Here is a 23277-nt window from a genome sequence, read left to right as displayed (position 1 = left end):
GTTATGAGAAAAACAAGAGTTACCCTTTTAACATAATTTTATTTTTAACTTTAATTTTAGGTTCAGTGGTACATGTGAAAGTTTGTTACACAGGAAAGCTACTGTCATGGGGGTTTGTCGTACAGATTATTTCATCACCCAGGTATTAAGCCCAGTACCCAATAGTTATCTTTTCTGCTCCTCTCCCTCCTCCCAACTTCCACCCTCAGGTAGGCCTCGGTGTCCGTTGTTCCCCTCTTTGTGTCCATGTGTTCTTATCATTTAGCTCCCACTTATAACTGAGAATATGTGGTATTTGGTTTTCTGTTCCAAGAGTTTCTCTTAGCTGAGATGCGAGGATCACTTGAGCCAGGGTGGTCGAGGCTGCAGTGAACCGCAATCCTGCCACTGCACTCCAGCCTGGGGTGATAGAGGAGATCCTACCACAAAATAAAAAGAAGAGAGAGAGACAGAATGAGAGAGAAAAAACAGTTTCTCTTTTTAAGGTATTTAAAACAGATCTTCCACAGAGTAAGTGCTATATAAGCGTTTGCTAAATAAATATCTCTAACATGAATAGAAAAACGTTATTACTGGCTGTAAGACCTTAAAGCAATTACAACCTCAAAATAAATAAAAACAAGACAATATAATTAAATTCTAGCTAGATTTTTTACCTGTTAAAATGCTTGGTGGAGACCCGCTCTCAAAAGAACAGAGAGAGGCAAGCAAGTGAAGTCTTAAGGACCTGCCATCACCAAACTAAAACCTCTTCTTCTCTCAACCAGACCTGAAAGAAAACTGAAGTAACAGTAACTGTCTTCCTGCGCTACCCACCCTCAACCATCTCCAGGTCCACTAGGAGCATGTTGTACATGTTCTGGAAAGTTCTGGAAAGGCATTAAGATATAAAAAGTTAGTAGCCAGGTGTGGTGGTAGACGCCTGCAATCCCAGCAACTTGGGAGGCTGAGGCAGGAGAATTGCTCGAACCCGGGAGGCGGAGGTTGCAGGGAGCTGAGATCATGCCATTGCACTCCAGCCTGGGAGACAGAGCCAGACTCCATCTCAAAGAAAAAAAATTTAAAAAGATACAAAAAGTTGGGAAAGTGAGAGGTGTCCCGAGTAGCCCATATACATGAAAAATGAAACCAGGCGATCCTGTGTGGATCTATATATCATAAATGCCCCTGGGCTGGAAGTGAAATATCTTATACCAACAGGTCAGCTCTGATGCAGGGAATCTGTTTTCACTTTGAATTGAAGCTCTGCTGTTCATGGCACTGCCAGGGTGGGACTGTCGCTCACCAAGCCTCCTTCCTGTCCTTGGTCTGGGGTGATTCGGCACTTCCCAGCAGGTGACTCCAGGTGACAGCCAACAGCCAGCTTGCTCCTGTTCTCTTTCGCAGGCAGATCTGGCTCTTAATTTTCATGCATTTATTCTTTAGCCACTTGAGATACCTGGCTGGAGGGACGGGGAAGAGATTTAGCATCTTGGTGCCTCCAAGCCTCCCATCCAGCATGGTCCAGGTTAACAAACACCTGTAAAGCATCCGTCTCCGCTGGTCCTGACAGACAGGGTGAGCACCCCCGTGCATCCTCCCTCCTAAGAGGATTAAGAGGGGGTGTTTGGAAAACAGAGCTGCATCCCTGGAGGGAAGATGCCACACAGACATCAACACACAGTTCTGCATAATCAGTTCAACAGCAGAACAACAAAAAGGGGAAGAGAAGATTAAAAAATAATCCAAATGTCATAGTACTGAGGAGTGTGATGAAATGGGGAATCAGGTGGAAGCATTAAACCTAGAATCACCAACCACCCCCGCTTCACTCTTCAAAACTCAAGGCTTCGGCGGGAAACAACATGCTCATCCTTGGGAGGGCTCCTCTAAGTCCCGCCTGAAAGACGGATGTCCACTTCTGAGGCTCTGTCTCTGAGGATGGGTACGGGGAAGCTGTGGCAGTCCCGCCATCCTGCGGGGGTGTCATGAATAATTAGCTGGGCTCTTCACAGTGGAGCGCAGCCCTAGTCTCTCTCCCTCTTCCTTGGTGGGAAGGAAGCCCAGGTCCCTGAGAGACACTGGTGGCCATCTCCCTGGAGGCTTCGGGCTGGCCGTTGACAGTGGCACCAAGGTGTAGCTCGGGGCAGGGGTGCAGGCACTTAGCACTCGGCAAGCTCTGTGGGCCTCCTCCCTGCCTCCCATTCATTGTCATGAGCTTGGCAGGAGAAGCTTCCAGTCCGCCTCTCAGTGCTGCACCCCCTCTGCCCACACTCCTGGGCATCCAGCCCAGGGCCTGCCTTGGTGCCAGTTCTGCCCTTCCTGCCTCCTCCTTCCTGCTCTGCCTTCTCCCCCTCTCTCTTCCCCACATCCATTTCTATTTTACAATGGTTTTGGGGTTTTTTGTTTTTTGTTTTCTTGAGAGGGAATCTGGCCCTGTTGCCCAGGCTGGAGTGCAGTGGCATCATCTTGGCTCACTGCAACCTCCACCTCCTGAATTCAAGCAATTCTCCTGCCCCAGCCCCCCGAGTAGCTGAGATTACAGGCACGCGCCACCACACTCAGCTAATTTTTGTATTTTTAGTAGAGACGGGGTTCCACCATGTTGGCCAGCCTGGTCTTGAACTCCTGACCTCAAATGATCCAACCGCCTCAGCCTCCCAAAGTGCTTGGATTGCAGGTGTGAGCCACTGTGCCTGGCCCTATTTTACAATGTTTAATGACCCAAACTTGAGGATTTTTCCACTTCTCTACACCATATAATCAAATCAAAAAATCAGATATTAGGCTGTGACAATGGGACTGAATCTTGGAAACTGGAAGGTCCAGTCTCAGGACATCCTGGAAAGTTCAGCACACAAGCAAGCCCCATGCAACTGTGTGATGAAATGGCCCCACACATCCAGGTGCACAGCCAAGGCGTCCCGTGCCACCTTCCTGGTAGAAACTGGCTTTTCAACTTTCTCACCCATGAAAGGAAAGCGGTTTCAGACATCAGGTTCACCCCTCTCCTAAGCCACATCCTTTTCTCATTTCCAGCTGAGGAGCTGAGCTTGAGACACTGAGGTTCCCAGCTGCCTCCATGATTCGCCAGCACTCAGCTTGTTTCACATCCTCCCAATCGTCACAGCCAGGAGAGCATGCCTCACTGACCATGAGGGAATGTCACATCCCGCCTGGCTGAGCCATGTCGCAGACAGGCTCCTGGCGAAGCACTTGGCCGACACCCCAGTATTCAATGCTGACACCCCACAAAGGCATAAGTAGCCTCATCTTGCAGATGATGAAAATAGGACTCAAACTAAATTGTGTACAGTTGTAGGGTTTATCGAGGGCAGAAAACTTCCCCATAGCAGGTCTCTGGCAACCCAGAGCCCCTCCCTGCACTCCTGTGTCCCTGTCGCTGCACCCATAGAACTCCCAAGAGGCCTCCATGGATCACTGGGCTGGTATAATTTTTATCTGTGTATATATATTACCAAATTACCTCCACCCCAAAAATACTGTTCCAGGTTTCCTGTTACTATATGGAAACACTGATGTACATCAGCCTGTGTTCATTTTGTATACTATCTGTATAGTGGGTGGGTTGTTTTGGGGGATTTTTTTGCAACCTAAAAGCTAAAATATTTTTCATGTTTAAAACTGAAATCCATGTGCATGGATGGGACATTTTTAAAAATAAATATTTCATGGGTATTTGCCAACAGAATCTTATGGTTGGTCATTTTGTAAATGATTTAACCCATCATTTCATGGGAATTAATTTAGATTTGAATATCCATAGGTAGCATAAGGTGAAAAACCTCTAAAATTTGAACCCATACTCTGGGATGGGAGACCTTAGGCAAATTAACCCCTCTGAGCTTCAGTTTTCTCATTTGTAAGAAGGGGATGTACTATCTGTGTTCCAGGATCGTGGAGATCAGAGGAGGTCATCTACCAAAAGGCCCCCACCATCCTCACAAAATATCATTACTCTCATCCTTTCATTCTTAGGTTGACTTAAATAGGGAATACAAATGTATTTACATATTCTTATTAAATTCTTCAAAACTGATAATTTATTCAAATCCAAATCATACAGAGATAATAAAAATATCTACTGTGCATAAAACCGTTAGAAAAGAATGACTCAATAACTATCACCTGACATTTTATTTCACATGATATAGTGCGATTGTCTCGGCACAAAGTGACCTTAACTGCTTCCAAATTCCTTCCTCATTTTTCCCGTAACAAATCATATGGTGAAGGAAGACCTTCATCAGGGTCATGCAACTTGGAAGAGCTTCTTGGGGGAAGGGCACAGGCATCTCTGGGCTGTGGAGGAAAGGCTCCGGAACTGGCTTTAATGGAGCTTTTTCTCAACAGGCTCTGTCCCGTCTCCCTTTGCATGTGTCAGGTCCTCAGTAGCTGGGACCCCATTTTCTCTGTCTATCGTATCCCACCCCCAACACCTGACCAACTCAAATCATCACATACATTTTTAAACAGGTAGTGGATATCCAACACTGTGTCAGGGCATGGAGAAAATGGAAAAGAAACCGAAATTGTGGTCCTGGTGCTGAGACACAGGTAATCTCATCAAGCAATTTGGGCAGAGGCTGAGTTACCTGGATATTATTGCTGGTATCTGGATTTCTTAATATAAGTTCCAGAAAGCCTGGTAACTTTTAGAAGAGTATATGGTATAGCAAGGAAAGTGAATCTGTTCATTCATACATAAATAACAGATGCATGCATTTATTAACTCCCAGTGTGTGCAGGCCGTGGAAATGTAACAGTAAGCCTGATCTTCAACCTCAGAGAGAGCCACATCTTTTGGGTAAGGTCAGTATATAAAAATGCAAGGCCGGCCAGGCGCAGTGGCTCACGCCTGTAATCCCAGCACTTTGGGAGGCCGAGGCAGGTGGATCACAAGGTCAAGAGATCAAGACCATCCTGGCCAACATGGTGAAACCCCATCTTTTCTAAAAATACAAAAATTAGCTGGGCATGTTGGTGGGCGCCTTTAGTTCCAGCTACTTGGGAGGCTGAGGCAGGAAAATAGCTGGAACCCGGGAGGCAGAGGTTGCAGTGAGCCGAGATCGCGCCACTGCACTCCAGCCTGGTGGCACAGCAGGACTCCATCTCAAAAAAAAAAAAAAAGCAAGGCCACAGTGTGTGATCAGTGCCACAGAGGACTAGCCAGGACACAGCAGGATGAAAAGGAGAGCAGGGTCGAGTCTCCTGGCTGTGAAGTGCTGGGAAGGTGGGACGGAAAGGACCTTAGGGACAAGATGGTCCTTGGCTGTGCCTCCCAGGATGAATGCTAGTCTGGTGGAACATTCAGAGACCAGAGTGGGAAGTCTGAGGAAGTGGCAGCACGGTGTGCCCAGAGAGAACAGGGCAAGGGGATAGGGGAGAGCTGGGGGAGACAGGAGGGGGTGCCAAATTCCATAGCTGGAGGAGAAGCTGGAGATGTAGCCAGAGATCAAACCCAGGAAGCCCCGGTACACCATGCCAGAGTGTGCCCGCGATTCAGAAGGAAACAAGGGCCCATCCGATGGTTCTGAACAGGGAGGGATACAGCAGTCAGACTTGCATTTTTAAAAGATCACTCTGGCAGCGGCATGAAGGATGGACTCCGTGGATGAGAGTCCGCAGGAAAGGACACCAGACGGGAGAGTGTCTCTGCGGTCAGGATGAGAAATGATGAGGCCCAGAGCAGGGCAGTGGCGGTGGGAAGGGAAGGGGAGGCCGTTCTCATGAGATGCTCATTCCGGCAATTCTGAGCTGACTCCTGTTGAGGAGGTATCAGCAAGTAGTGAAAGGCAAAGAAGGGTATCACTTGCTCCAGCTAGGACTAGGAATTTCTTCCTAGTACCCCCAGTGAGCGTAAGGACCCTCCTTCACCTGTGAAGTCCCTCCTGATGGTTGGTTCTGGTAGGCTCCATCACTTAGGAGCTGGGAAACCTCGGGCAGATCACTTTACCTCCAAGTGCCCCTTCCCCATTTGTAAGATGCAGATAACTAGTGCCTACCTCACAGGGGTCGTGAGCAATAGTGAGTAAATACCTGCAAAGTGCTTTAGTGAGGCCTAGCAGCGCAAGCACTTGAGAAATGTTGGCTGTTTTATGCCTGGCTCAGTCTCACTTCTGATGGCTTGTCCTGCAGAGCTTGCTAGACCTTGCTGGAAAAATACTTGAAATTCTGAAATACGGCTTTTGTCACATATGCAACATCTACACAATGGAAGTGACCACCAGCCAGAAACCAAGCAACTATCACACCTCAGTCCCCACCAGCTCACCCTCACATGTTCCCATGTACACACATGCACACCACCCAAGACGCTCTCCCACAATCCCATCACAACGGCCTCTGCCCTCAAGTGTACAACTTTGGAGGGTTATTTGAAAGGAGAGCTAATAACATGCTTTTTTAAATAAGACATCACATGTACATTTTTAAGATGGGAAGTCTCTGTTTCTGTTGAGAACAGCAAAGGAGAATATGGCAGGGAAGATCTGTGAAGGAGACGCGATGTTTGTTCAAAGACATCGAGGCTCTTTCTTGATCTCTTGAGTTTTTTTTTTTTTTTTCATGGAAGAAGTTTTTATCTGACACGAAGTTCTGGTTATGAAGGAAATCCCAGAAGACAACACACCTTCTCTCCTCACTCCTGAAGGAAGAGGTTAGATTTGGACACAACTGTGTGTGTTTTAAATAAAGTGGCGTTGTTCTTACTTAAATTCCAATTTCTTATAATACTAGAGTCGGTCTTCAGTTAGTTGTGTTGGGAGAGTGATTTGGACCATATACATTACCCTCATATATTCAAAAACGAAGGCCCAAATTCACCTATGGTGACAGACATCACAGCGGTGGTGGTGATGACAGAGGGGCAGAGAGGGAACTGTAATGGCACAAAGGAGGTTTCGGGGGCGGTGGGCATGCTCTGCATCTTGACTTAGATGTGGGTCGTGCACTTGTCAAAACCGAAAGAGCTGCATGTCTAAGATCTTTGCATTTCGCCATCTGTAAATTATCGTTCCATTTTAAAAAAGAAAGGGAGAGAGCAAGCAAGCAGATTTCCAAAGTTAAACATGAGAGGCTGATCTATTCACTTACATCATCTCCTCTGAAAACCCCAATAAGATGGGAGTAAGGAGATAATACAAACATAAACCCATGAAGACAAAGAGACCCAGAGAGTAGACATTGAGGACGAGAGAGTTGATCCAAGTTTGGAAGTTGAGAAGTGGACGGAGGGGTGGAACTGTCAGAGCAGAGAAAGTTCCAACCCCAACACTGGCAGAAAGCACCATCCACCAGAAGCTGGACGCTCACCCTCAGAACCTGGGAGCTGCAGGCCTTGCTCGGGCCAGAGACTGGAGAGGAGGCACTCACCTGCTTAGGGTCAGCTCTTACCCTCTGAGGACAAGTCACCTCCCCAGAACCAGACACCTGGCAACGGTGAAACCCACAAGCTCCGTCCCCTCAGCCTTGGTGAGTCACTCCAGCCCCCCACCTCCTCTCCCTCCCTTATACCTCAAGCCTTCTAGCAAAATTTCCCTGACTCTCGAAGGCTTTCAGGGAAGACTGAAATAATCCATCTTCAAGCTGTTCTGCTTTCAAGTGTACAGGCAACCCTGGGCCAAGACACTGAAAAACCCAACACATTGGAAAGAGAGGAAGAGGGAATACAGAGAGAATTGCTGGCTCTAGAAACTACTCTGTCCCTTTGACCTGGAGCCCAAGGAAGGCCAGTTACCAGGACCTTTGCAGGCAAGTCCCAACGCACTTCTAGCCAATACAGGGGCCTTGACACTGCAGAATGTGCACTAGGTCAGGGGGTCTCACACAGTCAGGTGTGGACGTACTGCACTCCGCCTCAAATCAGCCTTCTTAGAATTCTACTCTCCTGTGGTTTAGCTTTTGTGTTCCATCTTGCACTTAACCAAGTTTCCTTGACATCTTACTCTGGAAGCGTCTACCAGCTGTGGTGTCTGCATTAAAGCACAGGGCGGCCAGATGCGGTGGCTCACGCCTGTAATCCCAGTACTTCGGGAGGCCGACACGGGCAGATCACGAGGTCAAGTGATTGAGACCCATCCTGGCTAACGTGGTGAAAACCCATCTCTACTAAAAATACAAAAATTATCCGGGCATGGTGGCATGCGCCTATAGTCCCAGCTACTCAGGAGGCTGAGGCAGGAGAATCGCTTGAACCCAGGAGGCGGAGGTTGCAGTGAGCCGAGATCGTGCCACTGCACTCCAGCCTGGCAACAGAGTGAGACTCCGTCTCAAAAAAAAAAAAAAAAAAAAGTGCAGGGTGGCTTTGACAGGACTGGGGACTGGAATTAGACACCAAGGGGGTTCACAGAGCTATAAGGAGACCCTGCCACTTCAGACCTTGTCTCAGGCCCCACTCATAGCCTCAACTCAGCCCTCTGCCGGGAATGGTTCTCTGCTGTCAGCCACACCCAGCTAAGCCAGGAAGACAGCCCACACAGGCACAGTTCTGCACCAGGGCAGACTGGCTTTTATTGTGTCTGCTGCCTTAAAGTGAGATTTCTTAATTTTTAAAATAACCTAGAAACAAATGGAGGGTTTTGTACACTACCCAAAGAGTTACTGGCATGGCCTAATCATGTGTGAGAACATTCAGTCTTCGGAAGGGAAGCGGGACATCCCTCTGCAAAGTAATTCCTGTGTCCCTGCCCCTGCCTGGGAGTCACTGTTTGACCCCAAAGCTCTGGGCACTGCTTCCAGGCTCACATAGCTAAAGGACAGCTTCCAAGCCCCTCCACCAAGCAGAAGAGAGTCTCCCTGCAATTGGTTTGGGAAGGAGTTTTTTAAGCACCTCGCCTGGGCCAAACGGAGGAGGTTGCCTATCAATTGTTGTGCTAGGAAGCTTTTAACAAAGGAGCTATAGAAACCAGCTCAGCACCTTTCAACTTTCAACCCTCAGCTTTAAGGAATCCTCGACAAATAAACAGAGACATTTTCCAAAGCATTGACACATTGTTGGTCTTCTTTTTAGAAATGGCCCATCATCAAATAGAGTGGTATAAAAGAAAAAGAAAGAAATAAGACTATAGAGGTAAAACTGACTAAAGTTAGGTATTGGCTTTGAAATAATTAAGCATTTACTTTTAAAATAAAATTGTAGGCTCGGAGAAGTGGCTCACGCCTGTAATCCCAGCACTTTGGGAGGCCAAGGCAGGTGGATCACCTGAGGTAAGGAGTTCGAGACCAACCTGGTCAACATGGCGAAACCCCGTCTCTACTAGAAACACAAAAATTAGCCGGGCATGGTGGCGGATGCCTGTAATCCCAGCTACTTGGGAGGTTGAGACAGGAGAATCGCTTGAACCTGGGAGGCGGAGGTTGTGGTGAGCCGAGATCGCGCCACTGCACTCCAGCCTGGGCGACAGAGTGAGACTCTGCCTCAAAAAAATAATAAAAATAAAAATAAACAAAATTTTAGGCGGTAGCAATTGCATGATTGCTTTTGAGCACTAGTACAACACGCCACCCCATGTACAAGCTGATGGTTTTGACTTTCAGCTATCAGACGCCAAGGCTGACTTACAGGGGAATAAACCTACTGCACACAGTCCTTAATAAATGACTGACACTGGCTCGGCTTCATCAGTTCCCAGGCCCAGACAGACTCTGCTGCCACCTGGTGGCTGAGGGTAGGCAAAGGCGGACAAGTGCAGGGCCACTCCACCTGACCTGCAGCCTGGACTTCTCTGGGTAAGGAGGATGTGCTAAAATGGCGGGAAAGGTGTCATATCAGAGGAGGAGCTGCTAGGCAAGACGTAAAGATAAACAGCTGCGCATTAATCGGCTGGTGCCTGGCAGGTATCTAGAATATTCAAACTACAAAACCGGCCTTTGCAAGGTTTTTCTTCCCAGAGATTATATTTCCTTGGACAACCTGTGTATCCATTCATTCTACCAACCCACTCCACCCCATCCCACTTGAAGCAAGTCACAGCCAGAGAATACTGAAAGGGACGGCTTTATTCTTACAGAAAGGACGTTTAAATTGCCAGCTGTTGTTAATGAGCCCATTTGTCCTAATTGGGGAAAATTCCAACCAGAAGAAAGGGGACATGTCAAGGAAACATGTGACAGGTAATGTGCTCAGGGCTAGATGAATCCAAGGCCAAGACACCTCGGGAAATAAAATGGGAAGAGAAGGGTTCTTGGGAAATGAAAAATGGGTCCTTCCCTGAGTCCAAGAACACTGCTGGGCAGTGTGGCTGGAGCTGGCAGGTGGAGGGGGAGAACTGGCGGCAACCAGACACCCCTGCCTTGTAGGAAGAGGCCTGGCTCCACTGCCCAGTGCTCATAGGGGACAGCCTCCTAATCAGTGTCTAAATGTTCTCCCTGTGCGATGGGATTAATAGTATTTCTTTGTAAAATAGCAGTGTAACAGAACTTATTCCCCAAAACAGAATATGTTTAGGCAGCACCAAGCTAGCTCACCTTAACAAAGCCACAGAGAAATTCTGGAAGGTCAGTGTTATCATCCCCACTTAAGAGAGCCGGAAACTGAGATCTGGAGAGGCCGAGCAGCTCACCTAAGGTCACACCTCCAAGCTAGCGACAATGCCTTTGTTCTTCCAACCCCGGGCTGCCTATGTCAGAGCTGAGCTCTCTCCTCCCACTCATGCTTGCCTAAAGCAAACAGAAAGACCAATAATTCCGATATATGCAAAAGTGCACCATTTGCCTTTTCCAATTTGTATAATTTTAAATGTCACCACAAGTTCACTTCTAGGTCACTTTTAAAACAAGCAACTTTGCTTTAAGGCAAGTGGGGAAAAAAAATTCTGCCTTCATTTGTACAGTTGTACAATCCACTGTTCAGTTTTCTACTCAGTTTTCCAGGGAACAGTTCAAACAGAAACAAATGACAATCTAGGACACTTATCTTGCCTATTGTGACTAACCACCACAGCATTTGAGGTTTTTTGTCTTTTATTTCCAGCTGGTAAAAAAGCCCTCACAGGAGGCTCAGGACCGCCTCCGGGCATACGCGGAGCCACGCAGCAGAAAAGAACTGTCAGCCGCATGCAAATGCCAGTGCAGCAGTGACCGGAGTCAGATCCACAAAAACAAACTAACTTTCAACACAGGTTTTCATCTCATTTCCTCAACTGCATTTGAAACACATATGCACTCAGGACTGCTGACCAATTATTCCAGATCTCAGTCTATACCACTTTACACATCTAAGTGACTAATTTCAACTAAAGAAACTCCTAGAGAGTGTATTCAACCTACACAGATCTATTAAAACATTGCTATGAGATGAGCTTCAACAATCTGTAAAGTTTTTCTTTAACATTCAAATACAATCTTAGGCCAGGCGCGGTGGCTCATGCCTGTAATCCCAGCACTTTGGGAGGTCAAGGCAGGCGGATCACCTGAACACAGGAGTTTGAGACCAGCCTGGCCAACATAGTGAAACTCCGCCTCTACTAAAAATACAAAAATTAGCTGGTCATGGTTGCACGCGCCTGTAGTCCCAGGGCTGAGGCAGAAGAATCGCTTGAACCTGGGAGGCGGAGGTTACAGTGAGCCAAGATTGTGCCACTGAACTCCAGCCTGGACGACATAGTGAGAATCTGTCTCAAAACAAAACAAACAAAACAAAAAACAAATACAATTTTAAAGTCCTTCACTCATCCCAGAAACATCCATGCTGGCCTATGAAGTGCCAGCCACTGTTCTATACCCTGGAGACATTCTAATAGCAGAAGGCAGAACAGAAAAGGGTTTTTTTAAAGTAAAACAGTTAGACAAATGAGTTTTGCAAAGGCAAGCATTTGCTATTTTGTATAGGATAAGCAGAGAAGGCCTCTTTGATGGCATTTGAGCAGACATGTGACAGAAAGGGAGAAAACCATGCAAATAAATGTAGAAAAGTCATTGAAAGCAGAGGGAAGAGCAAGAGCAAAGGCCCTGGGGCATGTGTATGTTTACCAGCTGGCCCTGGGGCATGCATGTATTTGGTGTGCACCATGAAGAGGACCAAGGCCAAGGTTCTTTCTCTGAGTAAGGGTTTTGAGCTGAGGCATGACAGGATCTGACTCACGTTCTAGAAGAATCGCTGTGATGGCTGGGTAGAGCATTGCAGTGGGGCACAAATGAGAACAGGAAGAACTGTAGTGGGGTAGGAGTGACAGCAAGAAGGCCAGTTAGAAGGAAGGTGACTGCAATAGTCCAGGTAAGAATGGTGGTGCCTTGGGCCCAGTGGTAGTAGTGAAAAAGGTGAGAGAAGCCTGGGCCCTGGATATACTCTGAACGTGGAGCAGACAGAACTGGCTGATGGCCTGGTTGTGGGGGTTAAAGAAAAAAAGAGATATATCTCCAAGGTTTCTGACCTGAACAAATGGAGGACTGGAGGTCATGTCCTTCAGTGGAGAAGACTGAGCATGGTCCAGCCTCAGGGAGAAGGCACACAGGGGCTCAGCTGGGGTGTGTTAGCATCTGAGGCATCTATCAGAGGACACCTATCAGCCACCTCACCAGGGATGGGGAGCACCCAGCGGGGACTCCGGCAGGGAGCTGCGCTGTGGACTGAGATCCAGAGTCTGCAACATTTAGTTGTTATTTAAAGCTGGGAGCACGCATGAGGTCATCTAGGGAGAAGATATAATTAGAGAAGTCAGAGGACTGAGCCCTGGGGCCTTCCACATTGTAAAGGTTAAGGGATGAGGCAGAACTGGCAAACGAGATGGGGAGGAGTGACCAGTGAAGCTAAGCGAAGCAAGTGTGGGCAAGACGGGTGTCGGTTGATTCTGTGTGTCCAAAGATGCTGAGAGGTGAAGCAATTCCAAGACAGAGAATCCTATTCCTGTGGCAACAGGAACCTTTGGTGACCCTGCAAGAGCTGTCTCAGCAGAGAGCTGGACGGAAGCCCTCATGGAGGAAAGAGGGTGTGGAGAACTCGGTTCAGGAATTTGGCTGTGAAGGGAAGATGGGGTGACTCTTGTGGTAGGGTTCGATGGGTGAGCTGTCCCTATGCTGGTGGGGTACAGAACTTGATGGTGTTCCAGAGGGAGGACAACGCTGAAGTGTGCTCGTTGGTGTTCCAGAGGAGGGGAGCTTGGGCACAAGGGAGGACAGACAGCACTACTCGCTCGCCTACCCACACAGGAAGGCAAGTGGGGGACATGGCCGGGGGCAGGAGCATGTTGTCTAGGATGGCCCGAAGTGAGGACAGCAGCTGGGAGTGAGAGGAGGGGTCTCAGGGTTGAGGGCCTAAAGGAACCCGGAGAGCGAGGGGAACTGCAGGGTAGCGTGAGGACCTGACTGCGGCTTAGCAGCCATGACCGACAGCGTTGCCAGTCAGCACTCGCCCTCCACCCCACCACGTGCAGTGCAGCGGTTCGGGTGCGGGTGGAGAAGGTGGAGCATGGCAGGGTTAGGCCTGGGGCCTGAGGGGTCAGGGCAGCAAGGGTCTAGGCAGAGATTGATGAGAAGGTGCAGAGGATCTCAAGTCGGGGGTGGGACGGTGAGAAGACAGCAGGATCAATGAAGTGTAGTTCAGGTGGGATTGAAGAGCCTTGGAGGGGGCACCAGAGGCAGAGAAATGGAAATACAGGAGAGAACAGTCAGAGAATGGGAGGTGGACATTGAGATAGCGTTGTGGACTAGGGTGCAGTTATTAATGACTACAGCAAAGGTGTGCCTCTAGGAGTAGGTGGCTGAGACAGAGACGACAAGAAGGTTGCCGTGAGTTATTCAATGACCTAAGAGGCCCTAGGGTACAGGAAGGCTAGTCTACATCTATCCTGAATTACGAGAGACAGCAGCGGTGAGCCAGGAACTATAATCATCAGGTAATAAGGGAGAGTGGCACAGGGCCTGCAGGTGTCTGCAACAAGGTTGGGGGATGGCAATAATGTGTAGTCCGATGGCATAAGGCTCAAGGTCACAGGACAGAGGGAGGGGGAAGGGGCACTGATCAGGAAATTAAATGAGGTTGTTGTGCTTTGCTAAACAGAATTAACACTGAGTGGATTGAAGATGACCGCTCCCGATCTTACTGCTCTCATTCCCCACCAAGTCACAGATGGAGGGGAAGAAGCCCTTGCCACCCTCCATCCTGGGGACTTGCCTTAGTCCTGTGAAGGAGTCACAGCCTTAAGAGTGCTCTGGTGACTGCTTTGATTGACCAGATTTGATAGATCACAAGAATACCATTATGGACGACAGTTTTTTCCCTATATATTGGATGTAATAGAAACGAAGTTAAAACCAAAAGCTTGAGTCTCTAAGGCCGCATCCCGAAAACAGTCTGCCCTTACTTATTTTGAAAGAGTCACGTGACTTCATCTGGGACCTGAAATGGATTTTCTCCATCTTAAAATCTCGCGGCCTACGAATGACGTTATTTACTGAACACTAAGCCGAAGTGGCAGCAGCACGGAATGGAGGAGGGTCACTGCTCCCTAAGAAACCACATCGTCGAGCAGCACAACACACATCCTGCATGTTTAAGTCATGACAACTATATGACCCTCTCGCTGACTAATGATCAAAAAATGAGCCTCCAAAGGCCATTATCAAAACTCTTATGCTCATATTCTAGCCCAAAATGCACATTTGGGGATGGGGAAAGTGGTCTCAGGTCTGATTCTTTGAATAAATATGTCTCCTTTGATGGAAAGAAATGACGAATACCGTGCCTTCCTCTTCCACTCCTATAAATGCTAGAAGTGCAGAGTGAAAGGTACAGAGTGGCCATGAGATACGTGCTGTGGATCCACGTGAGATATGGGTTCTTTCCAGGCCTGCAGACAGCAAGGCCCACTGTCTTGATGGTGCAGTTCAAAATATTAACCTCAGACCAATTAAGTCAATATTCCACTTCAATTACCTTTGCTACTCTGAGCAATCATGAGAGTTTCTGAAAGTAAAATACGGAGAAACTGCCCAGCACCAATAATCAGAGCCCTTCTCCCAACGCACATGCATGCATACATGTACACATGTGTACATGCACAGTGAGAAAAAGATGACAAGATTGCTGGACAACTTCTGTAGTGGGCAGAGGGGTCCAAGTACAGATCCTTGGACATTCAGGCCTTGGACACTTCAGACCTGGTCCCAGGCCCCACTCACAGCCCCAACTCAGCCCTCTGCTGGGAATAGTTCTCTGCTGTCAGCCACACCCAGCTAAGCCAGGAAGACAGCCCACACAGGCACTGTTCTGCACCAGGGCAGACTGGCTTTTATTCTGTCTGCTGCCTTAAAGTGAGATTTCTTAATTTTTAAAATAACCTAGAAACAAATGGAGGGTTTTGTACACTACCCAAAGAGTTACCGGCATTGCCTCATCATGTGTGAGAACATTCAGTCTTCGGAAGGGAAGCGGGACATCCCTTCTGCAAAGTAACTCCTGTGTCCCTGCCCCTGCCTGGGAGTCACCCTTACAGGCTCACATATGCACAAGCTAAAGGACATGCATGCCCCAACATGCATTAGCAGAAATGGGGAAGCTCCTGCTCTTCACTCTTGTCCCCAGCAATCAGCAGCAGGTTTCCAAAGGGGCTCAGGCCAGGCCAGTTCTCTGGGTGTCCAAATAGGTAGGAACATCACCATCTCTCCTGCCTGTGTCTGGGACAAGCAGAAAAAGAAGGAAAAGAAAACCCGTTGGCTATGGCAAAGAAGTTCCTCAAAGTCACATGAAACCTGGCCCAACCTGTGGGACCAGGGCCCATGTGTTCCTTTGGCAAAGGCAAGTTCTCTTCACCTGAGAAACAGAAAAATGCATGTTAAGGGGCATCAACAACGCGATGGGGAACTGTCTCTTGGCCGTGGTTGACCACCTTTCTACCATGTTTCTCCAAGTGCCCAACTCCCTTTGTTTTCAAAGAGTGGCAGAAAGTAGGATTTGAAGCCAGAAGAGACCTGCTCTTCGACTTATCAGATTGTAGGCCTTGGGCAAGTGGCTTAATCTCTGAGGGTGAGGGTTCCTTGCTCTAAAATAAAGTTGTTGCTGCTGCACTCACTCTCACAATAAGCACCCGAAGACACGTAATGAGCGCTCACTTCCTGCTAGGCTCTGTCCGTAAGTGCCTTGTAGGCAATGTCCCGCTTGATCACAAAACTCTACAAAGTGGCCCTTATTATCTCCTCCATCTCACAGATGGGGAAACCAGGACTCCTCGGAGCTCTATCACAGTGTACTGTGTGGATTAAATGAGATAATATAAAATACATACAGTGTCTGGCACATAGCGGTGATTTAAAAAAAAAAGACTTCTCAACCGTATTTAAGAGAGTGATCACGCTTTGAAATGCACAAAATGACAAAGCTTTAAAATGCATACCTATATGTTTAAATAACATATGTGCAAAAAGAAAAAAATAAAGGTCTGAAGGTATGCTCACCAAGCTACGCAAAGGAGTGACTTTGCAAGAACAGGATTTTTACTTTAACCTTCAGAATTTTGTTGTTGTTGTTTGTTTTGAGACAAGGTCTGGCTCTATAGCCCAGGCTGGAGTGCAGTGGTGTGATCTCGGCTCACTGTAACCTCTGCCTCCTGGGTTAAAGTCTTCCTCCCTCCTCAGCCTCCTAGGTAGCTAGGGCTACAGGCATGCACTACCATGCCCAGCTAATTTTTGTCGAGATGGGGTTTCACCATGTTGCCCAGGCTGGACTCCAACTCATGAGCTCAAGTGATCACTGGCCTCAGCCTCCCAAAGTGCTGGGATTACAGGTGTAAGCCACCATGCTCAGACCAGAATTGGTTGTTTTAAAAAGCAAATGTGACTTAAAACACATGAAAAATATCAGAAACACTAAAAAAATATACATAGGACAAATAACCTAGATGGAAATATGTCAAAATGTTCATGGCAATTGCCTGATGAATTTTTTCGGCTTTTTTTGATTTCTATACAGGTTTTGGTTTGGTTTTTACTAATGCATTTTTTTTAATGAGACAGGGTCTCACTATGTTGCCCAGGCTGGTGTCAAACTCCTAGGCTCAAGCAATCCCCCCACCTCAGCCTACTGAGTAGCTGAGACTATAGGCGGACATCACACCTGGCTTGCTTTTAGTCATTCTTAATACAAACACACTCTCCTTATGAAATTGTGGCATACGCCTTTTGTAAGAAGGCCTTCTCTACCCCAAGGTCACAAATATAATCCATTTTTCCTTCTAATAAACTCATCATCTTGTTTTTCATGTTTGTTATTTAATCCATCTGAAATTTTTGTGAATGGTATGAAGTAGGGCCCTTGTTTTTTTAAATACCTGGCCATGTATAAGTAATCTTTCTTTTCCTCATAATTACAAATACTTCCTTTATTAGCTATTGTTTCCATGTAAATTTTATGTTTCTATATTCTATTGCATTCATCATTTTATCTAGTTCTGTATCATTACCAACTTGTTTTGATCACTGAATATATTTTGACATTTGGTAGGCAACCACCCATTCTTCTAGCCTACCTTTTGTTTTTCCAAGTTGATCTTGGCTATTCTTGCATATTTTTCTTCCAAATGAATTTAAAATCAATTTGTCAAGTTCCATGATAAATCCTTTGGGATTTTGATTGAGATTGCATTTACTTATGGATTAGGTAGGTATCTTCTATCTATAAACATGTAATCTATCTCTATTTAGGTCTTTTATACTCATCTAATAACACTATTTTATAGCTTTTATGGACAATACATTTTAGGTTCAGCACTGAAGTCTCTTACTTCAAAAAACTTAATCCTCTTGCAATCATATTGTCTACAAATGAATGTTTTGCCTACTACTTTCCAATATCTGAGAATCATTACTTTTCCCACAGTACTGGCTACAGTAAGACTTGCAGAAATATACTGAATAGTACTGGCAATAGTGTTCATTCTTGTCTAATTCATATTTTTTGTGCTGGAATGCAGTGGTGCAATCACAGCTCACTGTAGCCTTGACCTCCTGACCCAAGGGATCCTCTGACCTCCACCTCCCTAGTAACTGGAACTACAGGCGCAAGTTACCACACCTGGCTAATTTTTCGTTTTTGTTCTTTTGTAGAGATGGGGTTTCATCCTCTTGCCCAGGCTGGTCTCGAACTCCTGAGCTCAAGCAATCTGCCCGCCTCAGCCTCCCAAAGTGCTGAGATTACAGGCCTGAGCCACCGCACCCACCCGCAGCCTCTTATTCATATCTAACAGATTTGCTGAAACACTTCTGCATTAAGTAGGTTTCCTACGAGCAACCTTCATCAAGTTAAGGGTATTTCTTTCCCTTGCTAACTTGTATATATGCATGAGCAAGAATATCATCAAATGCCTTTTGGCACCTATTGAGATAAACATAATTTTTTTCTCCTTTATAGATTTTGAAAACTATATATTGAACCAATCTTCCATTCCTGGTAAAAGTCCTTTTTAGTCACAATGTATTTGTATTTATTGTAAAGACAACAGAAATGTCTTTTCTCACATAGTTCTGGAGGCTACAAGTCTGAAATCCAGATGTCAGCAGGGCCCTGCTCGCTCTGCAGGCTTTAGGAAACAATCCGTCTTTGCCTCTTTCTGGTGGTTGCTGTCTATAGGTTTATTTCTGATTTTTATTCCTTGTTTATAAGTGAAAATAGCCTATATGTACCTTTTATAAGAAAAACACACACCCAAAAAGGTACTATACATACATATTTTTACATTATCTACTTACAAATGCACAGGTAAAGATATGCTTAATTTTATATTTTAAAAAAGCCTGGTATGCAAATTGAATGTGTGCAAAGCAAACAAACGGAATATGTTTTAACCTCTACTTATTGAATTCCCTATTTGGGTTACTGCTACCATCATTAATCCAGCCACTCAACTCCAGCAAGAATCACTGAAGTCTCCATTCCTCCCTCCCCACACTAGCCCCGTCCAGGCATTCACCAGGTCCCAAACATTCTAAGGTCATTCTACCTCAGGTCTCCACTGGGAGGCTGCAGTATGGAATGGGGGAAGTCAGAATTTTAAGACAGACTTGGTTCTAATTCCATTGCACATTACTGCATTCTCTCGAGCAAATAACTTTACCTCTCTGGGCCCCAGTGTCTTCATCTATAAATATACATGCTACCATTGAAGAACTGTGGTAAATGTCAAATGAGATAACATATGTAAATTAACTACCACGTCACATTTGCCACGGAATGCATGATCAAATGGTAACACCAAGAACCTCCCCGCTCCTCTTCTTCCCCTCTGTCCCTGCCCTGAGCCAGGCCTTCCAAACGTCACCTGCTCAGTGATGTCTTCTAAGTCTTTCTGCCATCTGGACATTGCTGACAAAGCTCACTTGCTAAAATACAAATGGAATCAAACACCTGTTTAAATCATGCTACTGGCTCCCATCTACCTACTAGATACAGTTCCAACTCCTTAGCATGACTTGTAAGGCCTACCTCAACCTACCTTTCTGGCCTTATCTTCCTCTACTCTGTTCCATGCACTTTGCCCTCCTGTACAGATGCTCCTCAACTTACAATGGGGTTAGTCCCAATAAACTCATTGTTGGTTGAAAATATAAGTGAAAAATGCATTTAATACACCTAACCTACCAAACACTGCAGCTTAGCTTAATCTACCTTACATATGCTCAGAACATTTACATTAGACTACAGTTGGGCAAAATCATCTATCACAAAGCCTATTTTATTGTAAAGTATTAAATATTTCATGTAATTTATTGAATACTGCACTGAAAGTGGAAAACATAATGGTTCTATGGGTACTCAGTGTACAGTTTCTACTGAATGCCTATTGCTTTTGTACCACTGTTAGGTCTAAACATCATTAAGTTGCACCACCTATAAAAGTCGGGGACACTAAAATTTGTGCTTTCTCCTGAAACCTCAAGCTCTTTCTTTGCCTTTGTGTATGCTACTCCCTCCTCCAGTAAGCCCTTCCCTTCTTTTCTTCTAAGCAAAAATTCCTATTCAATCTTCTAAGACACAGCTCAACTGGTACTTCTAAAAACAAAGAAACAAACAAACAAAACAAACCAACAAAAACCCCAGAACTAATTTCTGTCAACAACGCTCTGATGGCAGCTTTTTCTGCTATTCTTAAAATCGTTTGATTGTACTATGTCTTTCTCCATTTACTAAGGCAAAAACTGGGTCTTATTTTCTTCTTTATTAACTCCCCCAAAAACTATGTCATCTGTGTATTCAACACTTTGCTCCTGAATGAAATAATGAGTAAAATAAATAGAATTTCTGTTTTAAAGAAGACCCTATTAACTTTTTCAATAAAGCAAAGCATCTTCTAATCATGTTAATCAGACTTTCAAAGTTTATTTTTAAAAAATAATAGGTTTTCTTAAGTTAGACGTGGTCATAATGAAACCAATTTGTCCTCCTGGCAACTCTGAGGACTCAGGGAGCAATGGCAGAGCTGGCTAAGTTCTCTAGGACTCAAGGAGCAATGGCAGAGCCAGCTAAGCTCTCCAGGACTCAGGGAGCAATGGCAGAGCCAGCTAAGTTCTCTAGGACTCAAGGAGCAATGGCAGAGCCAGCTAAGCTCTCCAGGACTCAGGGAGCAATGGCAGAGCCAGCTAAGTTCTCTAGGACTCAGGGAGCAATGGCAGAGCTAGCTAAGCTCTCCGGAACTCAGGGAGCAATGGCAAGGCTGTCTAAGCCCTCCAGCACTCAGGGAGCAATGGCAGGGCCAGCTAAGCCCTCCAGGACTCAGGGAGCAATGGCAGAGCTAGCTAAGCTCTCCAGGAGTTCTGATTAAACGCAGGCTGACTGAAAGGCCTCTGAAATAGTAACTCCTCACGTGCTGGTGGTCAGCCATGATCAGCAACCACAAGTATTATATTATTTAGAAGGAATGTATCTTCCAGGACATAGACTTGTTCTCAAGGAACAATTTTCTTCCAGAAGTGCAAGCATCCTGCTACTTCCTCTCTCTAAATAAATGAGTTTGGTTCTATGACAGTTTGCTCCTGAAGATGGAAAACACAGCTCAAGAAAGAAAAGAAAAAAAAAAAAATCAGCAACATTACTTGTATAGGCTGCGATACTTTAAAAAAAAAAAAAAGTAACCTTCCTACATCATAAAACCTCCCTAAAATATACACAATTCAGTTGCACATATGGTGGTATGTATCACACACCCTGAGCTAAAAGGTAGCCATGAGGGTCAAGAAATTCAGAATTTCTGGTAGCCACAGACAGTAACAGTTGCTCTAATTAGAAACTACAGAAAAAATATAAAATAAACAGTATGATCTTAGTCTTACAATCTTTTTAAGGAACTCAACATGCAAGTCACCAAAATAATTCCTAATTTTAGAAAATAAATGATAATTTAAGAATCAATATTCCACGATAATTTTTAATAACAATTTATTTCCCTTTAAAAAAATCAAATGTTTTTCTCGTAATATATTATTTTACGACAACAAAGAAAAAGAAAGAGGGAAGGGCCGGGCGCGGTGGCTCAAGCCTGTAATCCCAGCACTTTGGGAGGCCGAGACGGGCGGATCACGAGTTCAGGAGATCGAGACCATCCTGGCTAACACGGTGAAACCCCGTCTCTACTAAAATACAAAAAAAATTAGCCGGGCGAGGTGGCGGGCGCCTGTACTCCCAGCTACTCGGGAGGCTGAGGCAGGAGAATGGCGTGAACCCGGGAGGCGGGGCTTGCAGTGAGCTGAGATCCGGCCACTGCACTCCAGCCTGGGCAACAGAGCTAGACTCCGTCTCAAAAAAAAAAAAAAAAAAAAAGAGGGAAGGAAAGAAAGACCTAAAGAGAAAGAAATCACCAGATTTTAGCTCAAAGAGTAGAGCCTGGGATTAATTTTTTAAGATTTGTTTGTCAATTTCACAAACTCAGCAGTGGAATAAAAAGCTTAATACAGGTATGCAAAAAGGAAGCCCTCGCGATGTTTTCACCAGGATGAAATGGGATTAGCTTTGTAGTTCTTATAATCTTCTTCACAGAAGAATGCAATTTCAGTTTCACTGGCTGAAAAAAAACACAAAATAGAAAACAAGATTTCAATGTAAATCTCAATTTTAAACAAGTATGGAAATCCATATGACTTTGATTCGGTATTTTAGAATAGCTTCAGATGCCTAAAGTGAAAAAGATGAGTTATTTGTTGGGTTGCACAATGAATTTTACCAAATCAACAGGAAGTTTCAGGTGAAGTTTTAAGAATTGAAAGCTCAAATGATTTAAAAGTAAAAAAAAAAAAAAAAAAAAACAACCCAAAAATTAAAATCAAGAGTTAACGCAAGAATCTGATTTTCAGGAAATCATAAAATTGCTCATTTGTAGTACTCTTTACAGTGCTAGGAAATAAAAAACCTTGATTTTTTTTCTCAAATATGCTACTCAGGTACTGAAGGAAGGGGAGGGAAAACTCTTTTTCCCCCCTGAAATTAGCCTGTAGGTATAATAATTTAATACTTAGAGGATCAGTAGAATATTTTACAGATCACTTTACATTCTCCCTCATGACCCATCAAAATATGTGTCTGAAGAAGTTAATTTTTTGCCCTGCTTATAATTAATTCATGTGGCTTCAACAATATGCAAAGTGAAAGACACAAATTGGCTGCTACCTCAATACCTTCAAATACCTCTAATTATTCACAGGGGAGATGGCACCGCTAAAGGACCCATGAAGGTTCAGAGCAGTCACAATTCTTTCAACCTAGCAGGTCAAGGACTGCGTCTTCTAAAACAGTAAGTCAGCAACATTATTAATTCAGGCTAGAGACAAATCTGATGGAAAGCCTTCCAATTATTAAACATGCAATTCTTTAAGGTGTTGTGCCAACAAGTTCCACATTCGTTTTTTAAATTAAACCAGAAGTTAATACAGTCTGCTTGGCTTTTACAGAAAGAGCAAAAGGGCCTTCAGAATCTCCACAAGAAAACAGTCAAGATTATTCGTAATGAATACTGAGTACTCAATTAACATACTCTCTAAAAACAGACAAGTAAAACTCTCCAAGTCAAATAAATAGGATAATAAGAAAGGGTGCCAAGGATTACTACTGGTCTCTTAGTTTACAGCTCTCATCTCATCATTAGACTTTATCACAAAACAATGAAATTAATGAGATTAGCATGCCATTTCATTAAAAATGTTTTTGCTGTTTTCAAGAATATCAAATTTAACGTTTGTTAATCATAAGCTACCCGTGCTCATTACAGAAAATAAACAAGTGTCAAAAGAAGAAAATAAAGCCAGCCATAGTCACAGATCCTCATTCCAGTCCTTACTATATCTTCAAGATTAAATTTAATC

The 23277-nt window shown here is 45.1% G+C and overlaps 1 protein-coding gene across 17 annotated transcripts in view; it reads right to left on the bottom strand.

The window, feature by feature from the left end:
* Window positions 1-25: 25 nt before the first annotated feature.
* C12H2orf76 (chromosome 12 C2orf76 homolog) overlaps window positions 26-23277 on the bottom strand; it is an 80993-nt gene continuing 57741 nt past the window's right edge. For 6 of the 17 annotated variants that reach the window (XM_077956107.1, XM_077956113.1, XM_077956109.1 and 3 more), the window contains exons 6-7: window positions 1286-1442; window positions 26-419 (exon numbers count right to left, since the gene is read on the bottom strand). In XM_077956107.1, the coding sequence (XP_077812233.1) occupies window positions 206-419; window positions 1286-1442 (371 nt within the window). In that variant the 3' untranslated portion in view covers window positions 26-205. 17 annotated transcript variants of the gene reach the window in all.

This window comes from Macaca mulatta, chromosome 12, assembly GCF_049350105.2.
Source record: "Macaca mulatta isolate MMU2019108-1 chromosome 12, T2T-MMU8v2.0, whole genome shotgun sequence".
Lineage (NCBI taxonomy): Eukaryota > Metazoa > Chordata > Mammalia > Primates > Cercopithecidae > Macaca > Macaca mulatta.
Note: the sequence above shows the minus strand (reverse complement) of the source record. Positions and strands in the feature narration are given on the sequence as shown.